General features: G+C 39.7%; 1 protein-coding gene across 1 annotated transcript in view; it reads left to right on the top strand.

The window, feature by feature from the left end:
• The window catches only part of LOC104532856 (kalirin-like), a gene marked incomplete at its 3' end in the record, with an annotated part of 249,515 nt that overhangs the window by 175,545 nt on the left and 52,263 nt on the right, over nucleotides 1-21,707 (top strand). The window contains 11 exon segments of the mRNA XM_029087516.1: nucleotides 3,920-4,039; nucleotides 6,783-7,001; nucleotides 10,376-10,525; nucleotides 11,465-11,579; nucleotides 13,930-14,045; nucleotides 14,615-14,737; nucleotides 17,067-17,249; nucleotides 18,325-18,443; nucleotides 19,783-19,849; nucleotides 20,663-20,772; nucleotides 21,419-21,488. Coding sequence (XP_028943349.1) covers nucleotides 3,920-4,039; nucleotides 6,783-7,001; nucleotides 10,376-10,525; nucleotides 11,465-11,579; nucleotides 13,930-14,045; nucleotides 14,615-14,737; nucleotides 17,067-17,249; nucleotides 18,325-18,443; nucleotides 19,783-19,849; nucleotides 20,663-20,772; nucleotides 21,419-21,488 — 1,392 coding nt within the window.

The raw sequence follows: 21,707 nt of genomic DNA on the forward strand, positions 1-21,707 counted from the left end.
TTGGTCAAGGCTGCTACGTGTACATGTGTTTGCATTTTGATATAATGGCTCATGGAAATACAAAGTCTTTTAACTGTCTCTATCTATTTAAGTCTCATTTACCAGGGATTTCTGGTTTATATCATATTCACCAAGGATTTGAATGCCAAGACAATGAATCGAAGTTTGGGGCCGTTAAAGCAGAATAATTCCAAATGAGATGTTCTGTGAACTGCTTTAGACTGGAAATAGTATAGATCAGTGATTCACAAACTCTTTGTTATTAAGAAAGATCCTGCCCAAGACTGATTTCCCCTCATTTGGATCCCACTCATTTCCGACAGAAACTACAGAGCTTGGATTGCTTACATAAAAGTAATAGCAGAATAGAGTTGTGGAGATCAGTTTAAAAAACAAACTCTCTAATGCTGTGCCTGCAGCTGTTTGGCTTCCCTATCCCCTTATTTTATCTTTGCATGTTTTATTTCTTTTTTTGACAAGTGTTGAACTTGACCTAGTTTACTCCCAGATATCCTCACAGTGTCCCACTACACTCATTTTCCAGGTTGTTTTGAAGTGTATTTATTCCTTTTCATGTGCCTGTGACCCATCCGCTTTTGCTCTTTAATATTAGATTCGCTTCCAGATTAATATGCCCAAAGGATGATAATTTAAGAGACACTGAGTGTATTTGGTTTTTTTTCCAATCTAATGTCACAGAGCTCCTGGAAACCTGATGCAGTTTTGAACATGGCTACGATTTCCAGGAGGTGTCCTTGCTTGCAGTTGTGTCGGTGGTAGTAAGAGCCTCTCAAATAAGCTATAAAGGCTCCAGAGATGTAAAAGATTCACTTCTATTTTTTTGCCTTTTAAACTTACAAATCTTTTCCAACTTAACTTGGTGGGCAAGACCTTAAGTATTTTTTAGAAACATCGAGGAAGGCATTCTGACTAAATGAAGCCAGCAGACAGAAACACTCTGTGATGCAGAGCTCTTGTTTCTTAAGGAAGGCTGCACAAGAGGTGCCTCACTTTTTATTTTTCCTGTAGCAACTCTTTCTGTGCTCATTGAGGATGGCAGAGTTTCAGGGTATGAATTTTAGAAGAATTTGGCCTTATTATTTAATTACAGAGGAGCCATATACAGAAAGTAGCCTGTTTTAAGCAAATTGGAGTCAAAGGTGGGAGTTGTTTCAGAACTGTGGTGTTTGCCTTATTATACAACCCATGCCTCGCAGTGAAATCATTCTCCAGTGGCAAGTGACTTTTATCTAAGGTGCTGTCAATGTATTTCTGCTTCTCCGTTATATAAAAAAAAAAATGGTTAGGCTTTTTATGAGTCTTTTGAGATTTATTTAACTCCAGAGTTATTTAATCACTGCTTCTACAAAGTTGATAAAATCTGTAATCTGTAGGAAATGTCTGTTTAAAACCATCTTTCACTGTTGGTCTTTCTGCACATTGACAGATAATGGTGAATCTAATAATTCAAAAAATGGTCAGGAAAGTGTCTTCGTGCTGTATTAGCAGCTTCTACACGTATTTTAAGAAAAAGACATTAAACACCATATAAGTAGGAGTCAGTTTGTGAGCAGGTATTGTCAATCAGATACAAATATGTAAATACTCTTTTTCAACCATTTCGCAATCTGCTTACAAACCAGTGACATAATGAAAGACTCTGCAGGTGGCTAATTTTTGCACTTAGACTTAAGAAGCTTTGGGTATGCAACTGAAATTTTTTTCTTACTGTATGTAAGTGACACACATATAATAAAGAAGAGGAGGAAAAAAAACTGAAACATATTACTATGGAAAAAGCTGATGCAATCCCAGATAAGACCCTGACATTTAAGTGTTAGACTTTTGGAAGTAGAATGGGGTCATTATTTAAGTTCTTTCAAGGAAAATTTGCTAGTGCTTGGGTGCTCACTGGGTGTGGAAGGGGGAGTGCAGGAGTCCCACAAGTGAACACCTGAACCCACATTCTGGAGGAAGGAGAGGGGGACACCACTCAGGACTGTCAGCAGCCTTGGTGAAGAAGAGTGCTGCAAGCATTGTTGACAAGATGTACTCCATCAAAGCCTGACCTGAACTGCTTTACCCTGGATATTTTTTATGTCAACAAGACAGTTGTACAGAGGGATATACAAGTATCATTAACGCTAAAGGAAACCTGGCTGCTTTCAGCTGTATGGTCCCTCTTCCTCCTTACTCAACCTTGTTGCCTATTGTAATAGACTTGTTAAGACTCAGGTTTCCAGTGATTTTGTTACTATTTAGAGACTCAGATATTTGTATGAAATCTGATCAAAACCTCTGTAGCACATTTTGAAATCTTCAGCTCAAATGAAAGCTGTTCCCAAGAGGACCCTGTCATGCCCTGATTATATTGTTTGTTTGTTTTAAGAAGCTACTGCATTTTTAGCATATATACTCAGTATTTTCTGTACTCTAAATGGCCCAAGCCAGGATATACCACAGTATATAAAATGTGAAAGCATGTCTTGCTTTATGATGTCCTCACTTCAAGTCTTTCCCAGATAGAGGGATCGTTTGGTTCACTTCAGCTTTTGGTACCATGTAGTTGGTAATAATGTAGCTTTCTTGTCTGATGGATTATAGAAAATGCCAGCCAAAAAGATTGCCATATGATAACCCGATTTCTTTTTCTTTAAATCTTTGTTGCATTTCCCACAGGAACAATAACACTTGCTGATGAAAGAGAGAAGGCTGACAAATGAAATCTTCCATACTGTTGTACTAAGCAGAATGTACTTTTCTACAAATTAGGGTCAGCTACATGTGTAGATGGCTCCCCTTTCTTTCTCCTAGGGAAAAATCATTTTCCTACCCTACAGGGAGCTGAATGGCTGTAACTAGGGTGATACATGATGCAGGGATAAAAAACAAAACAAGAGAAAATCCCTACTTCTTTCAGACAGTTTAATAGATCACTGTAGATTGCATAAAAGGGAAATAACTATGTAGAGTATTGCAGCAAAGTCAATTTTGGGGCTTTGTAAATCACGAGCTAAATTTAGGGGCAGTGATTGGGCAGCCAGGATTTCCTGTGCATCTGTGAATTGAATTCAGCAACTTTCTGGCTTTATTGGAATAATTCAACACTGAGACAGATAGAAAATAGGCTTTGAGACAACACAGCAAAGGACTTGAACATGTGTTCTGGGTGCTAATTTTCCAAACGTGTCTTAAAATAGCAGAAAAGTTGCTGCTTAAATGAGTAAATACAAGCTTGATAGATTAATTATGTATATTTAAGATTTGATTCTGCAGTCATTACAGCATGAGTTGCATGTCTGCAAATAATCTGACTATCCCTGATGTAAAACCTCTTGACTAAATATAAAATGCAAGACCTGGGATTTCTTCCTACCTCTGCATGCAGGTGGAAACTCCAACTGCATCTTAACTCCATGTTGGATGAAGCCAACTGTGTCTTCTCCCTCTTCACCCCTAAGCTCTGACTTTCATGTAAAAGAAACACAAGGAAGTGGAGCAGAAAGGAGTCACAAGGTCCATGATTCAGGCTGGAAATTCGAAAAAGAGAGAGAACTTCATGTTTAATTTCAAATCTTCCTCATTCTGCTTTGTGGTTTTGCCCTGGGATATTTGCACAGGGAAACATTATTTTTTGTGATCAAACCTTGGAAATGAAAGCTCTTTGTTATCCGAATATCCATGTAAATGCTTCAGGAGTTTAATTCTTCAAGCAATAACTTCTTCAATAAGATTTTTGCCCTCTAAAAATTTATGTCATTAAGTCCTTATCCTAGGATTTATTTCTGCTCCCTGATTCAGCTGAGACCACACTAGACGAAGTGTCTTTTTGTTAGCCAGGCTGAAGCATTTTCTGATCAGCGACTACAAAACCTTTGTACTGAAGCAACCTTTTCATAAGCATATCCTTTCTTTACAGGTGCTTGGCTGGATCAGGAATGGCGAATCAATGCTGAACGCAAGCCTTGTCAATGCAAGCTCCCTCTCTGAAGCTGAGCAGCTCCAGCGGGAGCATGAGCAGTTTCAGCTGGCCATAGAGGTAACACGAATAATTTAACTTTGTTTCTCCTTCCTAGGTGAACATCATACAAAAGGTTATCTCTTCGGCATCAATTGTTGCTTGCTTGAAGGAAGGGAAGGAATAAAAACTTTAGAAAATCAACTTAATCATTAAACTTGTAATATGGCCAGAGGTTAATAGTGAAATAAATTATTTATCATCTGCAGCTAATTATTCTTCTGACAGATATCAGCCTTTCCATTCATGGTAAGGACACTCACACATCTCCTTATAATTCCTTTTGTAAAAAAATAAGAAGATTAAAATTCACAAAGTGATCTGAAAATGGTAAAAGTCTGTGAAGTCAGTTTCTTCCCATGTCCACAATGTGCAGATCATTCAACAGCATTCCTTTATGAATATCTTTGTTACTGGACAATGCTCTCACATTAAATGTTTCTTTCATTCAGCTCTCCTTTTATTGACAGGAGGAGACATTCATTCAAATATACATTCTCATGTAACTTGACATGAAGAAGAGGCAAGAGGGGTGATCTTTAAGAGTTGCCTGCTAAAATGAGCTTTTGCCCTAGCTTGTCCCTGGAGCAGCACATCTTTGACCTGGCCTTTGAAAACTAATTCTGAGCCAGCTCATTTGCCTCACTCACAGGGTCAGGACATGGTAGGAGAAATAGCACCTCCTCGGAGCTGCTTTCCTTTTGATGAGAAGGTAGTGGAGGGCTATGGACTCCCCTGAGTAGGGCGTTACAAGGCTCATAGTTCAGCTCAGTACTTTATATATAATCTTTGTTATTATGAACAAACCCTACACTAGCAGGGTGTGTTCGCTACAGTTGCAAGAAAGGGGGTCCCTTGCTTTCCTGTTCCTGCTTAACAAGGTGTATGTGTTTCCCAGACTATGGCAATTGTTACCTTTTTACAGAGCAAAGAGAAAGTTGGAAAATCCCTTTCTGTGGTTTATATATATTTGAAAATAACTAAAACCAAACTTTAAACCAAAACTAAACCCAACTTTAACCAAACTATGAAGATAATAATTCCATAATGGAGATTTGAAGAAGCCTGATTTTGAGGGGGAGAGTGGAAGTGTCTTTGTCTTCTGGTAAACTTTAAATAAGTCCATATACATTATAGTGTTTCTAGTAATTATAGAGTTTAAATCTCAGCAAATGACCTGTTTTGATCCAGCTCCACTCACACTAAGGAAGGAGCAGCTGTTGCAGCTCCTAAGGGAAAAGGAAGAAGTTTTCTATCAACACTGTATGAGCTGGCTGGTACTATGCTGTGCTGACCACATCTTGGCTGCCGTCACCAGACAGCAGTGGGGAACAAAACACCCACTGGCTGTGTTATCCCAGCCTGCTGCTGTTGGGGAAATGCTTGTATTTGGTGGTAAATGCAAATCACAGAGGGAGAAGAGGGTTACACCACAGTAAAGGGAAAATAAGTTTTCAAAGGGAGAAAACACTAGATTAAATATTTAAAGTGTTTAAAGCTCAATATGGGGAAGAGATCAGAAAAGCACACAGGGCAGACTGTTCTCTAAAGGCATTCTAGATGTGGAATTGATTTTCAGTTGAAATCCTTTAAAGTCTATTTAAAACAAGTATTATGACTCTAACATCAGTGAAGCAGCTGGATATTAAATTTAACCAGTTGTTCTTGAACATCTTCCTAAATGTTTCTGCCAAGTATTAATCCTTTTTTTTGCTAATAGCTTCCTCTACATTGCATTATTCATCACTGCATTACCAGATGATTTCAAGCTTCTTTCCAGGTTCAAGGATTAGATCATAAAAGTATCAGATGAGAATTTGTCAGCAGCAGTTACAAATGGGATGCAGAACAGAGGAGTCTTTGGGAGATTTTAGGGCTTCTGTTCAGAAGATTAAAATCAAATATTAGACTAAACTGTGCCTGAACACAGTTACTCAGGAGGCTGGGAAGGGCTGGGGGCTAATTTCCTCTCAGCAACCCACAGAAGAAGGTGTCACCACCACTTGTGTACTGTGAGAGGAGCTGGTGTAAGCAGCGGAACGGGGCAGTTAATTCAGACCTGCCTGTGAAGTGGCTGCTGAGTAAATTGGGGAACAGTGGAGCAAATGGCCTGACTCCCCCAGCCCTGCCCTTAAAGGTAGCTCCTTTATATGAATGTAGCTCCAATATGAGTGAACTGACTTTCGGAAATGTATCTTGTAGGGGCTGATACTTGTGATATAATTCATGCCATTTACTGAAACGTCTTCATGGCTTCTGGGGTTGATGTTTTTTATCCTGCAGACAGGACATTGCACTCATGAGTAAAGCTGCTGATGCCCGCAAAGTGCCTGGCAAGAGTCAAACGAGGGTGATTAGGCCCATAGTTTGCCAACTCTTTGGTGTTTGCTTTTGTGCCTGCAGATTGTGTGGGATGCAGTCAGCACTGAGTACAGGCTGGGTGGGAGCTCAGCACAACAGCTGCCTGCATTGGGGTTGTCAGAATGGATTCACTGGCAACCCCAGGCTGGGTTGTTGCCCAAGGGGCAGTAGCTGATCAGTGGAGCTAATCCATCTCAGCCAGTGCTTTCTTATCCCAAGCTTTAACAACATGTTGCAAATGTATGTGAATAATTGAAACTAAAATGCTTTGCAGAAAGTGTTAACTGAAGATAACTCTGAAAATGTTTCACTCTCTCGCATCTCCATGCTAACACCTCACTTCACCTTTCTACCATACATCTGGCACATCTATACAACCTCTCTTTCCTCCCCTCATACACAGTCCCTCTTTCATGCCACTTCCTTACAGAAGACACACCAGAGTGCCCTGCAGGTCCAACAGAAAGCTGAAGTGCTGCTACAAGCTGGGCATTATGATGCTGATGCTATCAGAGAGTGTGCCGAAAAGGTGGCCCTGCACTGGCAGCAACTGATGCTGAAGATGGAGGACAGGCTCAAACTTGTCAATGCCTCGGTAGCCTTCTATAAAACCTCTGAGCAGGTGAGCTGAACAGTATTGTATCTGTACCATAGCATACTGCTACAGCCTGGGATTTAGCTCCTTGTCTATAGTGCAAAGGTCTTGCCTCTCACCAAGATCAGCAGCGCCGTCTCTCCACTCTCCAGAGTGTTGAACTGTTCCAAATACCTGTTCTGCTAATACCACTAAGGAGCAGTGCTCATTCTTCTCCCTTTTCCTTGAGTAATCCCAAAAGGAGGAAGAATGTGGCTTTAGTTAGCCCTTATTGCCCTTAAAAGCTGCCCTTTGTCTTTTTACATATGTTTGCATGTGTCCAACCTCATATTAGGTGCATACACCTGAATAGGGACAGTGTTGAGCCCTCCAGTTACTCCCAGCTGGTAAACACCGATGTGAATGAACTCCATGATGTAGCAGCACTGGTAGGCATGGGTTTTCTACTGTGACACTCAGCACAGAAGGTCTTCTGCCAGCTAGGGATCTCACACCATTGGCAAAATTATCTGAAAGGACGTTTACTCCATTGGTGTAGTACTGCTAAGCCACACATGGAAACCAAAGTTTAAACTAGTCAAAATTATTTCTCTGACAATTATTGTAACAAAAAAAAACCCAAAATAAACAAACAAACAAAAAAAATTAAGAACATTAATCTTAATGTTTTCAGTGAAGCAGTTTAATTCTTGAAGATTGGGGGTTTTTGTTGTTTTTTTTTTTTTTTAATTGTCCTCTTTCCAACTGAAAGAATGTCTGAAATCCTGCCATTTTAGTTTCAAGTTCTCATGATATCAGAGTTAATTTTGAGGAACATAAATCTGCTTGTCCTTAAGAACTGTTTGTAATTAATTACTTGTTACTTTGTGAACAGTACTAGCCAGTGTTTTCACTGGTAGTTAAACACCACCATGCTGAAAAAGATGCCAAGATATTAAGGGATTTCTCTTAAATCCATCTGCAACATGGATAATTACAGCAGTAAGCATTATATGTTGACACAACTTTGCTTCATTCCAGGTGTCCATGAATTGCAAAACACATTCCAGTTGGCTGCAGATATGGTGGGATTATTCATCCCTTGCACAAACAGGTGCCATTTATACTGTAGTCAGTGAGAACTAGTGTCATAGTGAGGGTACTCAAATAGCCTTGCATGATGTAATTTACTGCAGCCACGCAGCTCATGTTAGCATGGACATTGCAGGAACCTGTGGTTTTATACAAAAGGCAGCAGTGATTTCCATTAAATTTTCTATTGTTATTATCACACACTTTGATTCCCAATTAGAGAACCAGACATGGGAAATTTTTTAGCACAACTGGATATATCATTATGGAAAAATATTATTTTTTCCTTAACATCAAGGCTGTAGATGATCCTTGGGCCACTGTTTAGTGTCGCTTGTTTAATGCATTTTTAAGATTGTTTAAGATTAATTCATTTCTTATAATGGATATCTTTCATTGTGAAGAGTTTCAAACAGATTTACAGTCCCTGATGCATTCAAGATTGAAATGAATTACTGCTGGTGGAGGACTGCGAGAAATGAAAACCATTAAGGGATTCATTAGTGCTTGAGACAGTCAGATATGCTGACCAAAATATGCATAGCCAGTAATTTATCAATTCAGTCTCTCTTCCTGCTTCCAAGTCATAGACAAACATACTACAGTGCCCACCAGGTTGTTTGTTGGTTGTGTCTATTCAGCAAATGTTTAGGGTAAAGATCATTCAGTCTTTGAATGCTCATAAACTCATTGCTACATGTAGTCTGTCATCTTCTCTTGGGCTGCATGACTGGTCTACAGTCTTTAAGGGTCTGCTCCCTGACTGGATGACAGTGGATTGAGTAATTCACTGGATCCTGAGTTCTCCAAGTATCTAGAAAAAACAGCTAAAAGGGTGGAGAGACTGTCACAACCAGCCAAACATTTTCATGCCTGTCTTCCCCAAGCATACAATGTTCTCAATAAAACTGATGGAGCCCTGGCTTTCAAATAGCCCAGTTTCTCTCTGACTTCATTGACAGCCCACTTTATATTAATATCTTTTTTTGTCTTAACAGAGAGATACTATTTGCATGTGCAGGGACGGGACAGTCTTTCTGAAAAGATGTGGCTCTCAAGCAGTCCATCTACTTTCATTTTTTCGTTCACCAAAGTCCAATAAATACCAAAGTTTTCAAGAACTAAAAAGTAAAATGGAAATGGTTTTCTGTGCCTGAATAACACATGTGGCACTTGCTCATCAATGAATTTTTGAGGGTGAATGCTGATTTGCATCCAAGCAAGAAGATTATTTCAGTTTGACAATGTGTAAGGACCTTGAACAGCCTGGCGGCAGAGTAAATTGATCAGTTCACCTCAGTTCACCAATTTTAAAACTGAGCTTGATGTGTTCATGAATGGAGTTATATGAAAATGGCCTGCAATAGTGGGGAGGATTGGTGGGTGATTCTGGACTTTCTTCCAGACTATGGTCTTAAGCGTGTAGGGTCCTCTGAATTATAACTGTGTTCACATAAGTTGCAGAAGTGAGCACGAAAAGGGTGAAGATGGTTAGCTGGACCCCCAGTGATAACTGACTGGATCTTGAGTAATCTCAGCAGTGGAGTGTGTGGGAAGAGCCCCCTGTGAGAGAAAAAGAAAGTTCCAAATGGTCATGAAAACTTTTGCAGTTTTTTCAGTGTCTACACAGGCCACTAAGAGTCATTCTCAGGTTCTACAATGCAAAAGATTCAGCTTTGTCTGGGGCCACTGCACACACAGTTTCCAGACTGTCTTGGTTTATTTATCTCATTTCTATTATTCTACAAAGACAGAAGACACTTGCGTAAACCCTGTACAGTGGAACACCTGCATCCCCATTGGTTGCGACACTGATTTAATATCTGTTGGTTTCCATCAGTCTTTACAAAAGCTGTAGAGGGAGCAACTAACAGGCAGCTGAAGAGAATTAGTTCCAGCTTTAGACTTTGTCTCTGGAAAGTATTTAAGCATGTGTTTTTGTTTAAGTATGTGCTAAGTCCCTTGACTTCAGTGGGATTTAAACACATCTAAAGCACCCTTCCAGAACAGGGATGGTTTCCACTGGGGCCAACACTAACCCCTGCCTTGATACAGCTTTTTGAGCTTCCCCCCAATTATCCATTGGAAGAGAAGATTTATCACCCTTAAACCAGATGAATTGCATCCCAAACAGTAGAGAATTCCTACGGGTAAGAACTGCTCAATCATTCTGTCCATGGCCTGTTTCATACCCACTTACCCTCTGTACCATGGCCCATAGTCCAAAACATTTAGATTTGAAATATTATTGGTGATAGACTTGTACTGAATGTGTTCCTCCTGATTATGATTGCACATAATTGAATTGTTGTGCTATGGGCATGTTTCAGGTGTGCAGCGTATTGGAGAGCCTGGAGCAAGAATACAGACGGGATGAAGACTGGTGTGGAGGTCGAGATAAACTTGGACCAGCAGCTGAGATAGACCACGTCATCCCTCTGATCAGCAAACACCTGGAACAGAAGGAGGCTTTTCTCAAGGTCTCATTTTAGTTCTCTAATAAATCAGGAAAACTCCCTATTGAATAGTCGATTTAGAGCAGTGTTGGTGAGTCTGAGAGGAGGCTCCAAGGTGTAATTCTAGTTCAGCTACTGACTGGCTGTATAAGTCCGAGACCAGTCTCACACTGTTATGGTAGAGGTAATAAGCATTATCATCAATGCATGGCTCAGGGAGACGTCATCAGGTGGTATTTGCATTGCACTTGGAGGATTTTAGTAGTTGTGCTGGTTCAAAGTTCAAATTATCAAAATTGCATATGATGAGCATTGTAAATGGCAGGTGTTATACAGCATTTGGGTGTTAGCTTATGCAAACCATCCAGCATTTCAAATTCTGTCCTCCAAGCCAGTAACTGAAGAACTACTAACAACTGAAGCAATTGTGTCTCTGCAGGGCAGCACCAGGATGGAGACAGTGATTTCCTCCTGCCTTCCAGGTACTGCTTTGTAAGAACTGTGGAGCTGACAGGCTGACAAGTCAATTGACAGCCAGCCTCCCACCTTCCACTGAAACTGATATATAGTATGAAACTACGCTTGCAGGCAAGGCTTAAAAAACTATGCCTCTAGATTGCACATTTTTTGAAACAATGAGTACTTTTCCTGAGAGACGGGTTAGCTTCAGTTAGATTGAAAATATGTGATGCACTACCTCTTTGCAGCCTGTGTTTTATTATTGTTACTAATGTGCCTTAATTTATAAAATCAACCACTATATTCAGAATGACTCAGGTGTTTTAATACATTTATTTGGCTGTTAGTTTATTAGCCAAGTTTATTGACTCTTATTTGAACTTCTCATGTTCCTATATGAAAGAGAACTTTGCCCTGCAAAATAAGCAGAGAACTCCCTTGAGTCGCCTTTGTTTTCTTTTCTCATCTTTACTGATTCTTTTTGGTGGGGTCTGTTTTTCTTAGGCCTGTACACTGGCACGAAGGAACGCTGAGGTGTTCCTCAAGTATATCCACCGGAACAATGTCAGCATGCCTGGAGTAGCAAGCCATACAAGGGGGCCCGAGCAGCAAGTGAAAGGTTGGTGCACTGGTGCAATGACAGCATTGAAGGTTTTGTTTGCTTCCCCCTCTGCTGTGTGGTCATCCTAAAGTTTGTGAACATGCTACAAAGGCACCTTAAGTTTTACCATCTGCTGTCCGTTAAATGCTACATATGCCTGACACCCTTAGCAATGGTAGTGAGGCCTCTCAGAAGGTGATCCCTCCTCTGCTAGGCATGATTTCTTATATACAACTCTGCTGTTGCAAGTAATGGTGAGGGGAGAAGGAAAGGGTTTGAAAGATGGGCTCTCTCTGGCTTCTCTTGTCATGAGAGTCCATGGGAGTGACACTGTCATCCCACGTCATGTAAGTTGTCAACTGAGATGATCAGATATTATTTTGTCTTAATATCTAAAAATGCATAAGCAAATAAGCACATATCAAATACAAGGTCTAGATGCACCCTGTTGCTGCTGAGCACTGGAAAACAGTGAACCCCAAACTTGTTTGTCCCTATTTTTTTCCCTGAAATCCTCTTTGGTGTCCTACTACATCAAACAAATCACCAGCAAAAGTATCTGCCTTTAGGTACTTTCCTTTGGTCAAAAGGGCACTGTTTATAATTAGATGATACATCTGAGATGTTTGAAATGTTTCCACTCCTCTGCTTAATTAAACAGTTGTTAATCTGTGCCTAGCAATGCTGCAAGGTACTGATAAGAATAAGCAAGTGATTCTGCAGAAATAAAACATTTGTTGTTATTATTATTGGCTTTCTTACAAGCTGCAGAAAGATACAGGTGAAGAACAGTACAGTTATGTATGTGGGAGGGATGGGAACTTCGGTTATACACAGAAGATTAAAGGGGTTATTTTCCTTCCTTTCTTTCAGTACCAGTTCTTCAATGTTAACATGACTTTGTCCAACTTTCCCCTGCTACCGTGTCAAACACTTGTTGTTGTGGACTTTTGTTCCCTACAGTTGAAAATCAGAGGAAAACTAATTAAATCCTGACTCAGCAAACCCTTAAATATGCACCTGATATAAGCTTGTTTGAAGTTACTCACTTATTTAAGAATAAGGTTGTATATTAGTCTTTTCCTAAGCCAAACATAATTCTGATGCTTGGTGAGTCTATCCATGGAAAATCTTTGAAGTGGATGCTTTAGTTCAGAATAAAAGCACCCTTTAGTAGGATACTTCTTGTGCGTCCAAAGCAAAGTCATTAATACAGAACAAAATGAGCTTTATTTGGCATAAAATGCCAAATTTCATGACCTGATCTAGAGCACCCATGACAAGCTTCAAATTCATTTTGTCACTCAGAGAAAGTTCCCTCAGCAGGGACTGGGCGAGGTTTTGTGATTAACTTAAGTATTACAATTTTTTTTGCCGTAGTGTCACACTTGTAAATGAGGAGGAATACATAGAAATCTGTTTTCTGCCACCAATGTTGATACATAAGCAGTGAATATCAGTACATTCAGAAAGGCCTTAAGGTGAGAGAGGTTATTAACAGGTGCTGTAAATGATCATAAATCACTGTAAGTGGTTGAGAAACCGGACTCAATGGTTTAATATAAAAGAGCGTGGTGTTGCCTGGGCTGCATGAGCCTGAGCTCCCTATAGCAAATGCTTCACTCTGAGGATCAGGGCAGGAGGTTCTGCCATGCCTCACCTGCCGAGGTAGCTACCTGAGCTCCCTACCAAGACATGGCTGGGATAGGCTACGCTGCTGCCAGCTATGCATGACTTAGCTCAGTTTAATTAGAAAAGCTCAGGTTTAACTAAGGTTTATGTCAGTTATATAGTGTCAATCTCTTGCACTCTCTCTGTGTATAATCTTTTCAGTTAAACCCATGGGTGTTTTTTAAAGACTTAAAGCACACAGAGGGTCACCAGGCAGCACAGCTGTATAAGAAACCTTACCAGGTATGTCAAACTGAGGACTCAGGTCTGAATTAAATTAAATCATGACCAGAGCTCTGCATGGGACAGTAGGCTTTGATGCCAAGTGCTGGGCAGCCTGTGGCCAGATCAACAGACAAGGCAGTAAAAGGGCAACCAGTACTAGCCTCCTGAAATAAGCAACAGAAGAGAACAAAAGGACTAGAAGTCATGTACCCTGGTGTATTTTCCAGGGTAAATCCCAGACCCTGTTCTAGCATCTTCTCCTTTAACCCTGCAACTGCATGTTTTGGTGGGTTTGTTTGGTTTTTTAAAGCAGCCACTTTGAATAATGCTTGTTTTTAAGAGATGCACTCTCAGGGGCTCTGGTCTTGGGAGTGCAGTCCAGGCAGAGTGAGTAAATTCAGCTTTGTGTGGCTTATTTCTGTATGCACCCTCAGAATCACTAATCATGCAGACGTTTTCCCTTGCCTTACAGCCATTCTGAGTGAGCTGCTGCAGAGGGAGAATCGAGTCCTTCACTTCTGGACCCTGAAGAAGCGGAGATTAGATCAGTGCCAACAATATGTTGTCTTTGAGCGCAGTGCCAAGCAGGTAGTGTAAAGACCCCACCTTGTCTTTTTATCCTGGCAACGTGTAAATATCTTGTATCCATGCAATGCCTCTGCGTGGGGTTCCTGTTGCAATCTCAAGTTGTATTTAAAAGCTGTAACATTTGAAGACATGGCTAATGTAGATTTTTAAAACAGTTTAAGAAAATTCCAAAACCCAACAACAAAACTCAGCATTTTTGTCAGTTCAGAATAATTCCTGGATTTGTTCATTTGTTTGAAAATAAATATAAGAGCAAACTTGTTTTATTGAGCTATTACTGAATGAGAAAACTGCTTTCCTTTCATGCAGATTTATCTGAATAGAGGCAGAATTCCCTACATTCCTTTTTCTCCTAGGAAACATACAGCACCTTTTGTATCCTCTCCCACCTGCTCTGATTACTGTATTCTTTTTAAGTGTTCCTAGAAATTGTTTTAGCATACACAGTATTAAGTCCCAACGGATTTGGTATCCTTTATTTGGCAGATTTTTTTTTGTCAGAAGATTAGTTCTTGAAATACAAAGACTGTTTGTTTTGTTTTTCCTTTGGTTGTTTTTGACATTCACAGGCCTTAGACTGGATCCAAGAAACAGGGGAATATTACCTCTCTACTCACAACTCCACAGGGGAATCAGCAGAAGAAACTCAGGAACTCCTGAAGGAATATGGGGAATTCAGAGTACCTGCCAAGGTAAACAGTGACTTTAATTTAAGTATGGAATCTGCCTTAGTCTATGCTTATGATCCTCTTTCAATGCCTTAAATCTCTGTAATAAGTCTCTTGATTTTGTATTTTCCCCCTGACATTTCTATCCCAGAAGATAAACGTCTTTTGAGAAATCTGGTCTTTCATTTTTAGCCACACATAGGCACAAAAAGGAGGTTTTCTCCCCCTTGCTCTTTACTGGTTATGGAGCATTTTTGTTCTGACCAGCAGGAAGAGAAAGTCCATTTGCATACAGAGTTCGCAGCAACATAATGAGACATACCCTAATTCCATCCTTAAACAGTCATACAGGAATGGTATAGCATAACTGTTTGATCTGAATCCAAGGTCATCTTGGATTCCCTGTCTCTTTCTTCTGTCATTACAACTGCATTTTTTTTAATTAATTCCAGCTGGGTTGATCACAGATGATCATTTATCTCATTAGAAATAATCTCCTGATCCCAACAGAATACTTAAATGTGTTTGGAAACTCTGGGGTGAACATTTTTTAATACAAAGCTGCATTACTAAGAATCTGTTAATTTATGTGGAGCAATTCTGAGAAATCTTGTGGCGTTCACAGAGGAATGGTAATTGGATCTTCTTCAGACTTATTAATTCAAACCATAGGTAATTCACAGACAGGAGTATTAACAGTCACTGATCAGTATCTAAATAGCAAAGTCAGACTGCAGCAAGACCATGGCTTTGGTATTGTGTAGCTTCATTTCACTGTGTCATGGAATTGATCTTCTGTAATCCTTCAGCTCCTTATTAGACTGTCCACACTTGCATGGGTTCGATTCACAGGCTTTGTGGTGTTCTTGTCCCCTTCCTTTTTCCTTAGCTTGCATGTTTGTGAAAAGGGGAGATAACTACCAGTAGATGGAAGTTAATTTAATCAGACAGGACCCATACAACATTCCTTTAACAGTACTCCTGGCCTCTAACCACTCATAATCAGTCCTCCTGAAATCATGTTTCAGTTTATAATTTAGTTTTGATCAGAATAATCCCAATTCATCCTGAAGTTTCTAAATAATTTCTTCTCTTGATTTACCCTATTCCTTATTGACTGTTCCTGGCTGTTCCTTACACTGACACATCTAGTCTTGCTCCCTAGGGCTCTAGTAAATCACTTTTCTACTGCTGACCTAAAATATATTCGCTGCCACGTGCAATCTGGTAAATGCTTATCACTCCCAGACTGATGTTATTCTCAAATTAAGCTGTAGCTGAAAGCCTTCCTGATCCTAATAACTTTCTGGCCAAAACAATTGTTTGGAAAGCAAAAACACCAGTAGCTTTTGGGAATGAAATACCCTTTAAATATAACAGGAAGTCAGATTTTTACTTCTCCATACCTAGGTTTGCTTAAGTACTCAGAACAGATGACCTCTGATTCAGCTGTTCATTTATTTTGCTGGTGAAATTTCTTTAATTTAGTTTTGTGTTTGAAATCTACAAGTTGTTTTCTGTTCTGACATGCGTTTTTCCATTTGTGGCCAGATTGCTGATAATGTCAAGTACCTGATAGTTTGTCTCAGTTCAGGCAGAGTGAAAGTTCTCCCCATCTCTGAAAAGAAGCTTGCCAGTACCTCTAGGGATACAACTGCTTCTCCTTTTGCTTTTGAGGGTTAGCATGTGCATTACAGCTGGAGTGCAGTCTGGACAGTTGATATCTCAGTTTTCATAAGCATTTAGTACTTGAGTTGGCTCAAATATAGGGTCCAGGCACCTTCAGTTCCTAGGATAGATTTGTAATCTGAGCTAAAATTTATAATAGCTCTTTTGTGCCAGATTTGCACTAAGTTCCTCAACATGGAAAACCATAGTGACTAAGGGGCAGTCAGAGCCCAAGTGTAATAGAAAAGACCTCTGGAAGTTATGGGGTCTCAGTGTATGTTTTGGAGTTCAGAACCACTTAGGTATAGATTCAAAGTGACTTGGTGTATTTTATGAGGAGTGATTTTTAAGTCCCGTCTTCTATTCCAAGGCTCACAAAAAATAAGTTTTTGGTTATGGGAAAGGGGCATGTCTAACTTCCAACATGTTTTCCTTATGTGTTTTTGTGTGTGTGGTTTCAAAAACTTGACTTTTTCTATCTCCTGTACCCTCATAAGTGTCCTTATAAAAATGTTGTTCCTTTCATGTTTTACTGGGCAAACTTTAAAGCATCTGATTCTATATAAAATGAAGTACAGGCACTCTTTAATGATGTATAAAAATTGTGAGCTACTTCTGACTGCTGTGTGAATTAAAAGCAAAGGAAATAATAATGCAACATAACCGAGGACCATATTTTGGGCAGCAAACAAAGGAGAAAGTGAAACTCCTCATCCAGCTGGCTGACAGCTTTGTAGAAAAAGGACATATACACGCCACTGAAATTAGGAAGTGGGTCACCACCGTGGACAAACGCTACCGTGACTTCTCTCTCAGGATGGGGAAATACCGCTACTCCCTGGAAAAAGCCCTTGGAATCAATACAGAGGTACTGTAAGTCCATGTCCTGCTGGGGTTGTATTCCAAATCTGAAAGTCACAGGGGGAAGTGAAGGCTATGGTATGAATGCTGCAGGTTATCTTGTGTCCATTAGAAATACTTAAAATCTAGACAGCCTACCTAGCCAAGTTCAGAACTCTTTCTGAAGAGAAAAAGGTTTTTTGTGGCAGATCAGTGATATAAGGAGGAGACAGATGAAGATCAGAAAGACTTTCTAAACAAATGTTTGTACCACTCTGCAGGAGACCATACAGCTACTGGGAAGGAGGGGGAAACACATTATTTGAATAAAAGTCTGTGTTAATTTTAGCATAAGCCATAAATTCTGTTTCCACATCATTAATCTGAATCAAACTCAGGCTTTGACTATAAGTTTCCATTCTCTCATCCTTTAACTAACCAAAAAATTGATCCCCAACCTCATCTCCGAGTTCTTTTAGGTGAAACAGAGCAACACAAGAGAAACAAAAATTAGAAACTCCTGCTATCCCTTGTCCACAGTATTAACGGGGAGTGCCAGAAGCAGAAACGCTTAAAAACATTTCAGTCAACCATCCTTCAAAATTAAGTATTAAAGAAAGAGGAATAAAATCCCTCACTTACACCCTCAAGATACCTTAAATGTACCCTTCCTTGTAGGGTGTCTGGGTTACACAAAGTTACAGTCTGGAAAGGCATTTCCATGGCAGAAGGCCATTGGAAGTTGGGATTGTCTCTGCATAATGTCCTACTTTATCAGACTGTTTATTAAGTCCCATGCTAGGTAACTAATTTAAATGTGAAGGAGCAAGGTAAAATTTAGACATTTGTTGACAATATCTATTTCTAGATAGGAATAACAGTGACAACAGTAATAAATATCATAGTTGTGTTTTCTTAAGATTTCTCACTCACCTTCTCCATTCTCACTGTAGTTCTTCTAAATCTCTTTGAATTTCCTTCTTTCTGACATTGGTATCTTTATCTTTTGTCCCTTCTTATGCATTTGACCTCATGAACATGCTGCATTTTGCACAACAGTAGGTTTAGAATTAATTTAAAATTTGTACTCTCACTTTTTCTAGGATAACAAGGACCTAGAACTAGATATTATTCCAGCAAGTCTTTCAGACCGGGAGGTAAAGCTGCGAGATGCAAATCATGAAGTCAATGAAGAAAAAAGAAAGTCGGCCAGAAAGAAAGAGTATGTCCCCAAACACTCAGTCTGTTGTGACACACTAAGAGTTATTCTATGATATTTTCATGACCAGAACTGACTGACAGTTCTGTAACTCCTTCCAGCTGCAGAGCTATTGAGATAAGTCTACACGTGTGGGGCAGAAGTTGTGACTTGTAAACTAGAGAATTTCAGAACATACAGGTTGAATTTCTTTTGGTTTTAATTGGTTTTTGGAAAGCAAAAGGAGTGAGTCAAGCACTTCAATTAGACCCTGATGTCATGGAGATACTCATTGTTGTGATTTCTTTCTGGCTGTATATGAAAAGTTTTTTGGAAAGCAAAAGGAGTGAGTCAAGTGCTTCAATTAGACCCTGATGTCATGGAAATACTCGTTGTGATTTCTTTCTGGCTGTATATGAAAAGCAAAATAAATAGAAAAAATGAAAAGCATTTTTATATGTCTAGATATCATCTAAACTCCAATGGTATTCAGAGGAGTTAACTGGATTTCAGTGACACAAGTTCACTTGAAGTTTAGGTTCAAATTTCAGTGGGCGTAGAATTGAGAGAACTGGAAATATTTCATACTAGAGGAAGTATTTGGAGGGTGCTTATTGCACTTAAATCTAGAAACAGTATAATTTCACAGTATTTTTTCTTAGTTTTTGTGTGAGAATATTCTGGAAAGCATTTGTATGTACGATCTCTCTCAGTCCTCTGAAATTGTCACTACAGTGCATAACCTTGATAAGAAACCGTTTCTACTTTAGGAACAGTGGTTTACAGTCGGTCTGCCTGTGGCACATTTTCAAAACATTGAGAATTTCAACTTGGAGAAGCCCAACCTCAGGCACTACAGATATGGTTGTTGGGCTTCCCAGCAATCTGGATTTTTTCCAATCTGTTACCAAGCTGTTGAAGCTTCTTCAAAGTAGTGGTGTCTCCCAAATCCCTCTGTATTGCCACTGAAGGTCAAGTTTCAGGGTGACTTACCGTTGAATATTAGTGAAGATGCAAATGTGGTCAGTGAATCTCAAGTCCTTACTCCTGGGGAAGAAAAATCTCTGAGAATCTGTTCACTGTTAAGGATGGACATGTAGACAGTAGATCACACCTCAGAGTTGCAGAAATACAACTTAATAGAATTTTAGGCAGCAAAGATATTTAGAAAATAATCTTACAAGTGACTAGAGTATGAAGTGGTATTTCATTCCTACTCTGAAAGGTGTGAAGTGAGGCAGCTGAAAGCTTAGAATGGAAGTACAGTGATTCGTTGATAACAACAGAAGGATGTTTTATTTTCTGTTCATTGTACAAATACCTATAATGTCCAAAACACCTGAAATACTTTCTTTTTTTTCAGATTCATTATGGCTGAGCTGCTTCAGACAGAAAAAGCTTATGTCAGGGACTTACATGAATGTTTAGAGGTAAGGTCTATGTGAGGGTACCACCATTGGTGGCTGGCCACAGAGCTACATCCTGCTGGTAGTGGGAGCTGGGAGGGCAGCAGCAGGAGCTTGTCTCCCACTGGCAGAACCATGTCCTGTGCTCCACAGGCGTGGCTGTACATGTCTGCACCTCCAGGGACACCTGAGTGTGCCTTTACTTACAAAGCTGTGCTGACCCTGCAAAGTAAGAGCAACATCCTGGGACTCAGTAAAGAGCAATATATTTGCACATGGACCCAAAATTTGTTGGTTTCTAGTCTTTTTTGAAGAAGCATTTTCTTAAGAATTCAAATCTATTCTTTTGCATCATTTCATGCTAGAGAAAGAGCTGGATTTGCACTGTCAAATACCTTGTCTAGCTCTACAGCAGGGTGTTCCTGAAGGAAACTGTGATATTGAGGGCAAAAAGCAGAGTGTATTTCAATGAAATGTGTCAGTTTTCACATTCCTGCAGTTTGAAAGAGATTTTTATTTATCTAATGGTAGCGAAGCGGCAAATCCAGTTTATCTTTCAACTGTTTCTGCCTGCACTTTTTGGACACCATCAGTTGGACAGCAAAGACAGGTGCTGTTGGCATGTTTCTGCTTTTTTCTCAGACAAATTCTGTGTGTCAGCACTTTGAATTTCTCTGGAGAGCTTTCTGTGACACTGGAACTTTTTTTTTAGCTTGTTTGTTTAATCTCAAAGTACATAGTTTCCTTATCAGCCCATGCCTTTGGCAATAAAACAGGGAAATCTATTATTTTTCACTGCATTTATTCAGAAAGCTAAGAATTGCTGGTGTCTTCCAGACTTACCTTTGGGAAATGACAAGTGGAGTAGAAGAAATACCCGCTGGGATCCTTAATAAAGAACACATCATCTTTGGGAATATTCAGGAGATATATGACTTTCATAACAAGTAGGTTTTCCTAACAGTTCTGTTAATGTTTGCTGACTGAGGAAACCAAAGGCATATGTATAACTATACATCTGTGTCGTGTCTGCAGTGAACACCTACAGCACAGGGCATACAGGAGTGTAAAGTAATTGATCCAGATTTGCAAAATAATGTTTGATTTCTTGTTTTGTTTCTTTTACAAAAATGAATTGCATCTTAGTTTAAACTTTGCCTTCAGCTGATTAACATAGTGTTGGGAGAAAGTTGATTCCAAAATCTGAGTTTTGGGGGGTTACTGATTACCTATGAAGTGTCAAACTTGTTTAAATCATTGTCCTTTGCCCAGTGTGCCAAGTTTGGTGATGGAAGGCACAAAATCTTTTTGGAGGTGCACGATCTGGTTCTTGAATATAACTTTGCAGTCCTGAATACACTGAGCTCCTACTAGGGATTGCTACCTTTTCCTTTCTAGTTGAGTCGGGCATGACTGTGCTCAAAAACCAAAGCACAACTTGGCAAGGACACACTTTTTCTGCTGGCAGGACACTTGGTTAGCCTCATAATCAAGATACAAGTATTGATCATTGGCACTGATTAGCTCATTGGTCATTCTGCTTCTCCTGGGTATCTGACTGTAACTAATTACATCGGTGTCTTCTTTTTTCAGTATTTTTCTGAAAGAACTAGAGAAATACGAACAACTGCCTGAGGATGTGGGCCACTGCTTTGTCACCTGGGTAATGAGGCTTCTTCTTTTCATTATTTATTCAAATTAATTCCTCCACCACAGACAGAAACAAGCTGGGAATTGGTGCAAGGGTTACGTCCTTAGTGATGAGTGAGATTAGGAGCTAATCTGGAACTACCACTGCTTTGTCCTTTGTCTCTCCCAGGATGAAAGGTTCCCTCCCTTAACTCTTCTCCTGAGCAGTGGTGTGAAGGCTTTCCAGAGCCCC

This window comes from Antrostomus carolinensis, unplaced genomic scaffold (assembly GCF_000700745.2).
Source record: "Antrostomus carolinensis isolate BGI_N321 unplaced genomic scaffold, ASM70074v2 scaffold1801, whole genome shotgun sequence".
NCBI lineage: Eukaryota > Metazoa > Chordata > Aves > Caprimulgiformes > Caprimulgidae > Antrostomus > Antrostomus carolinensis.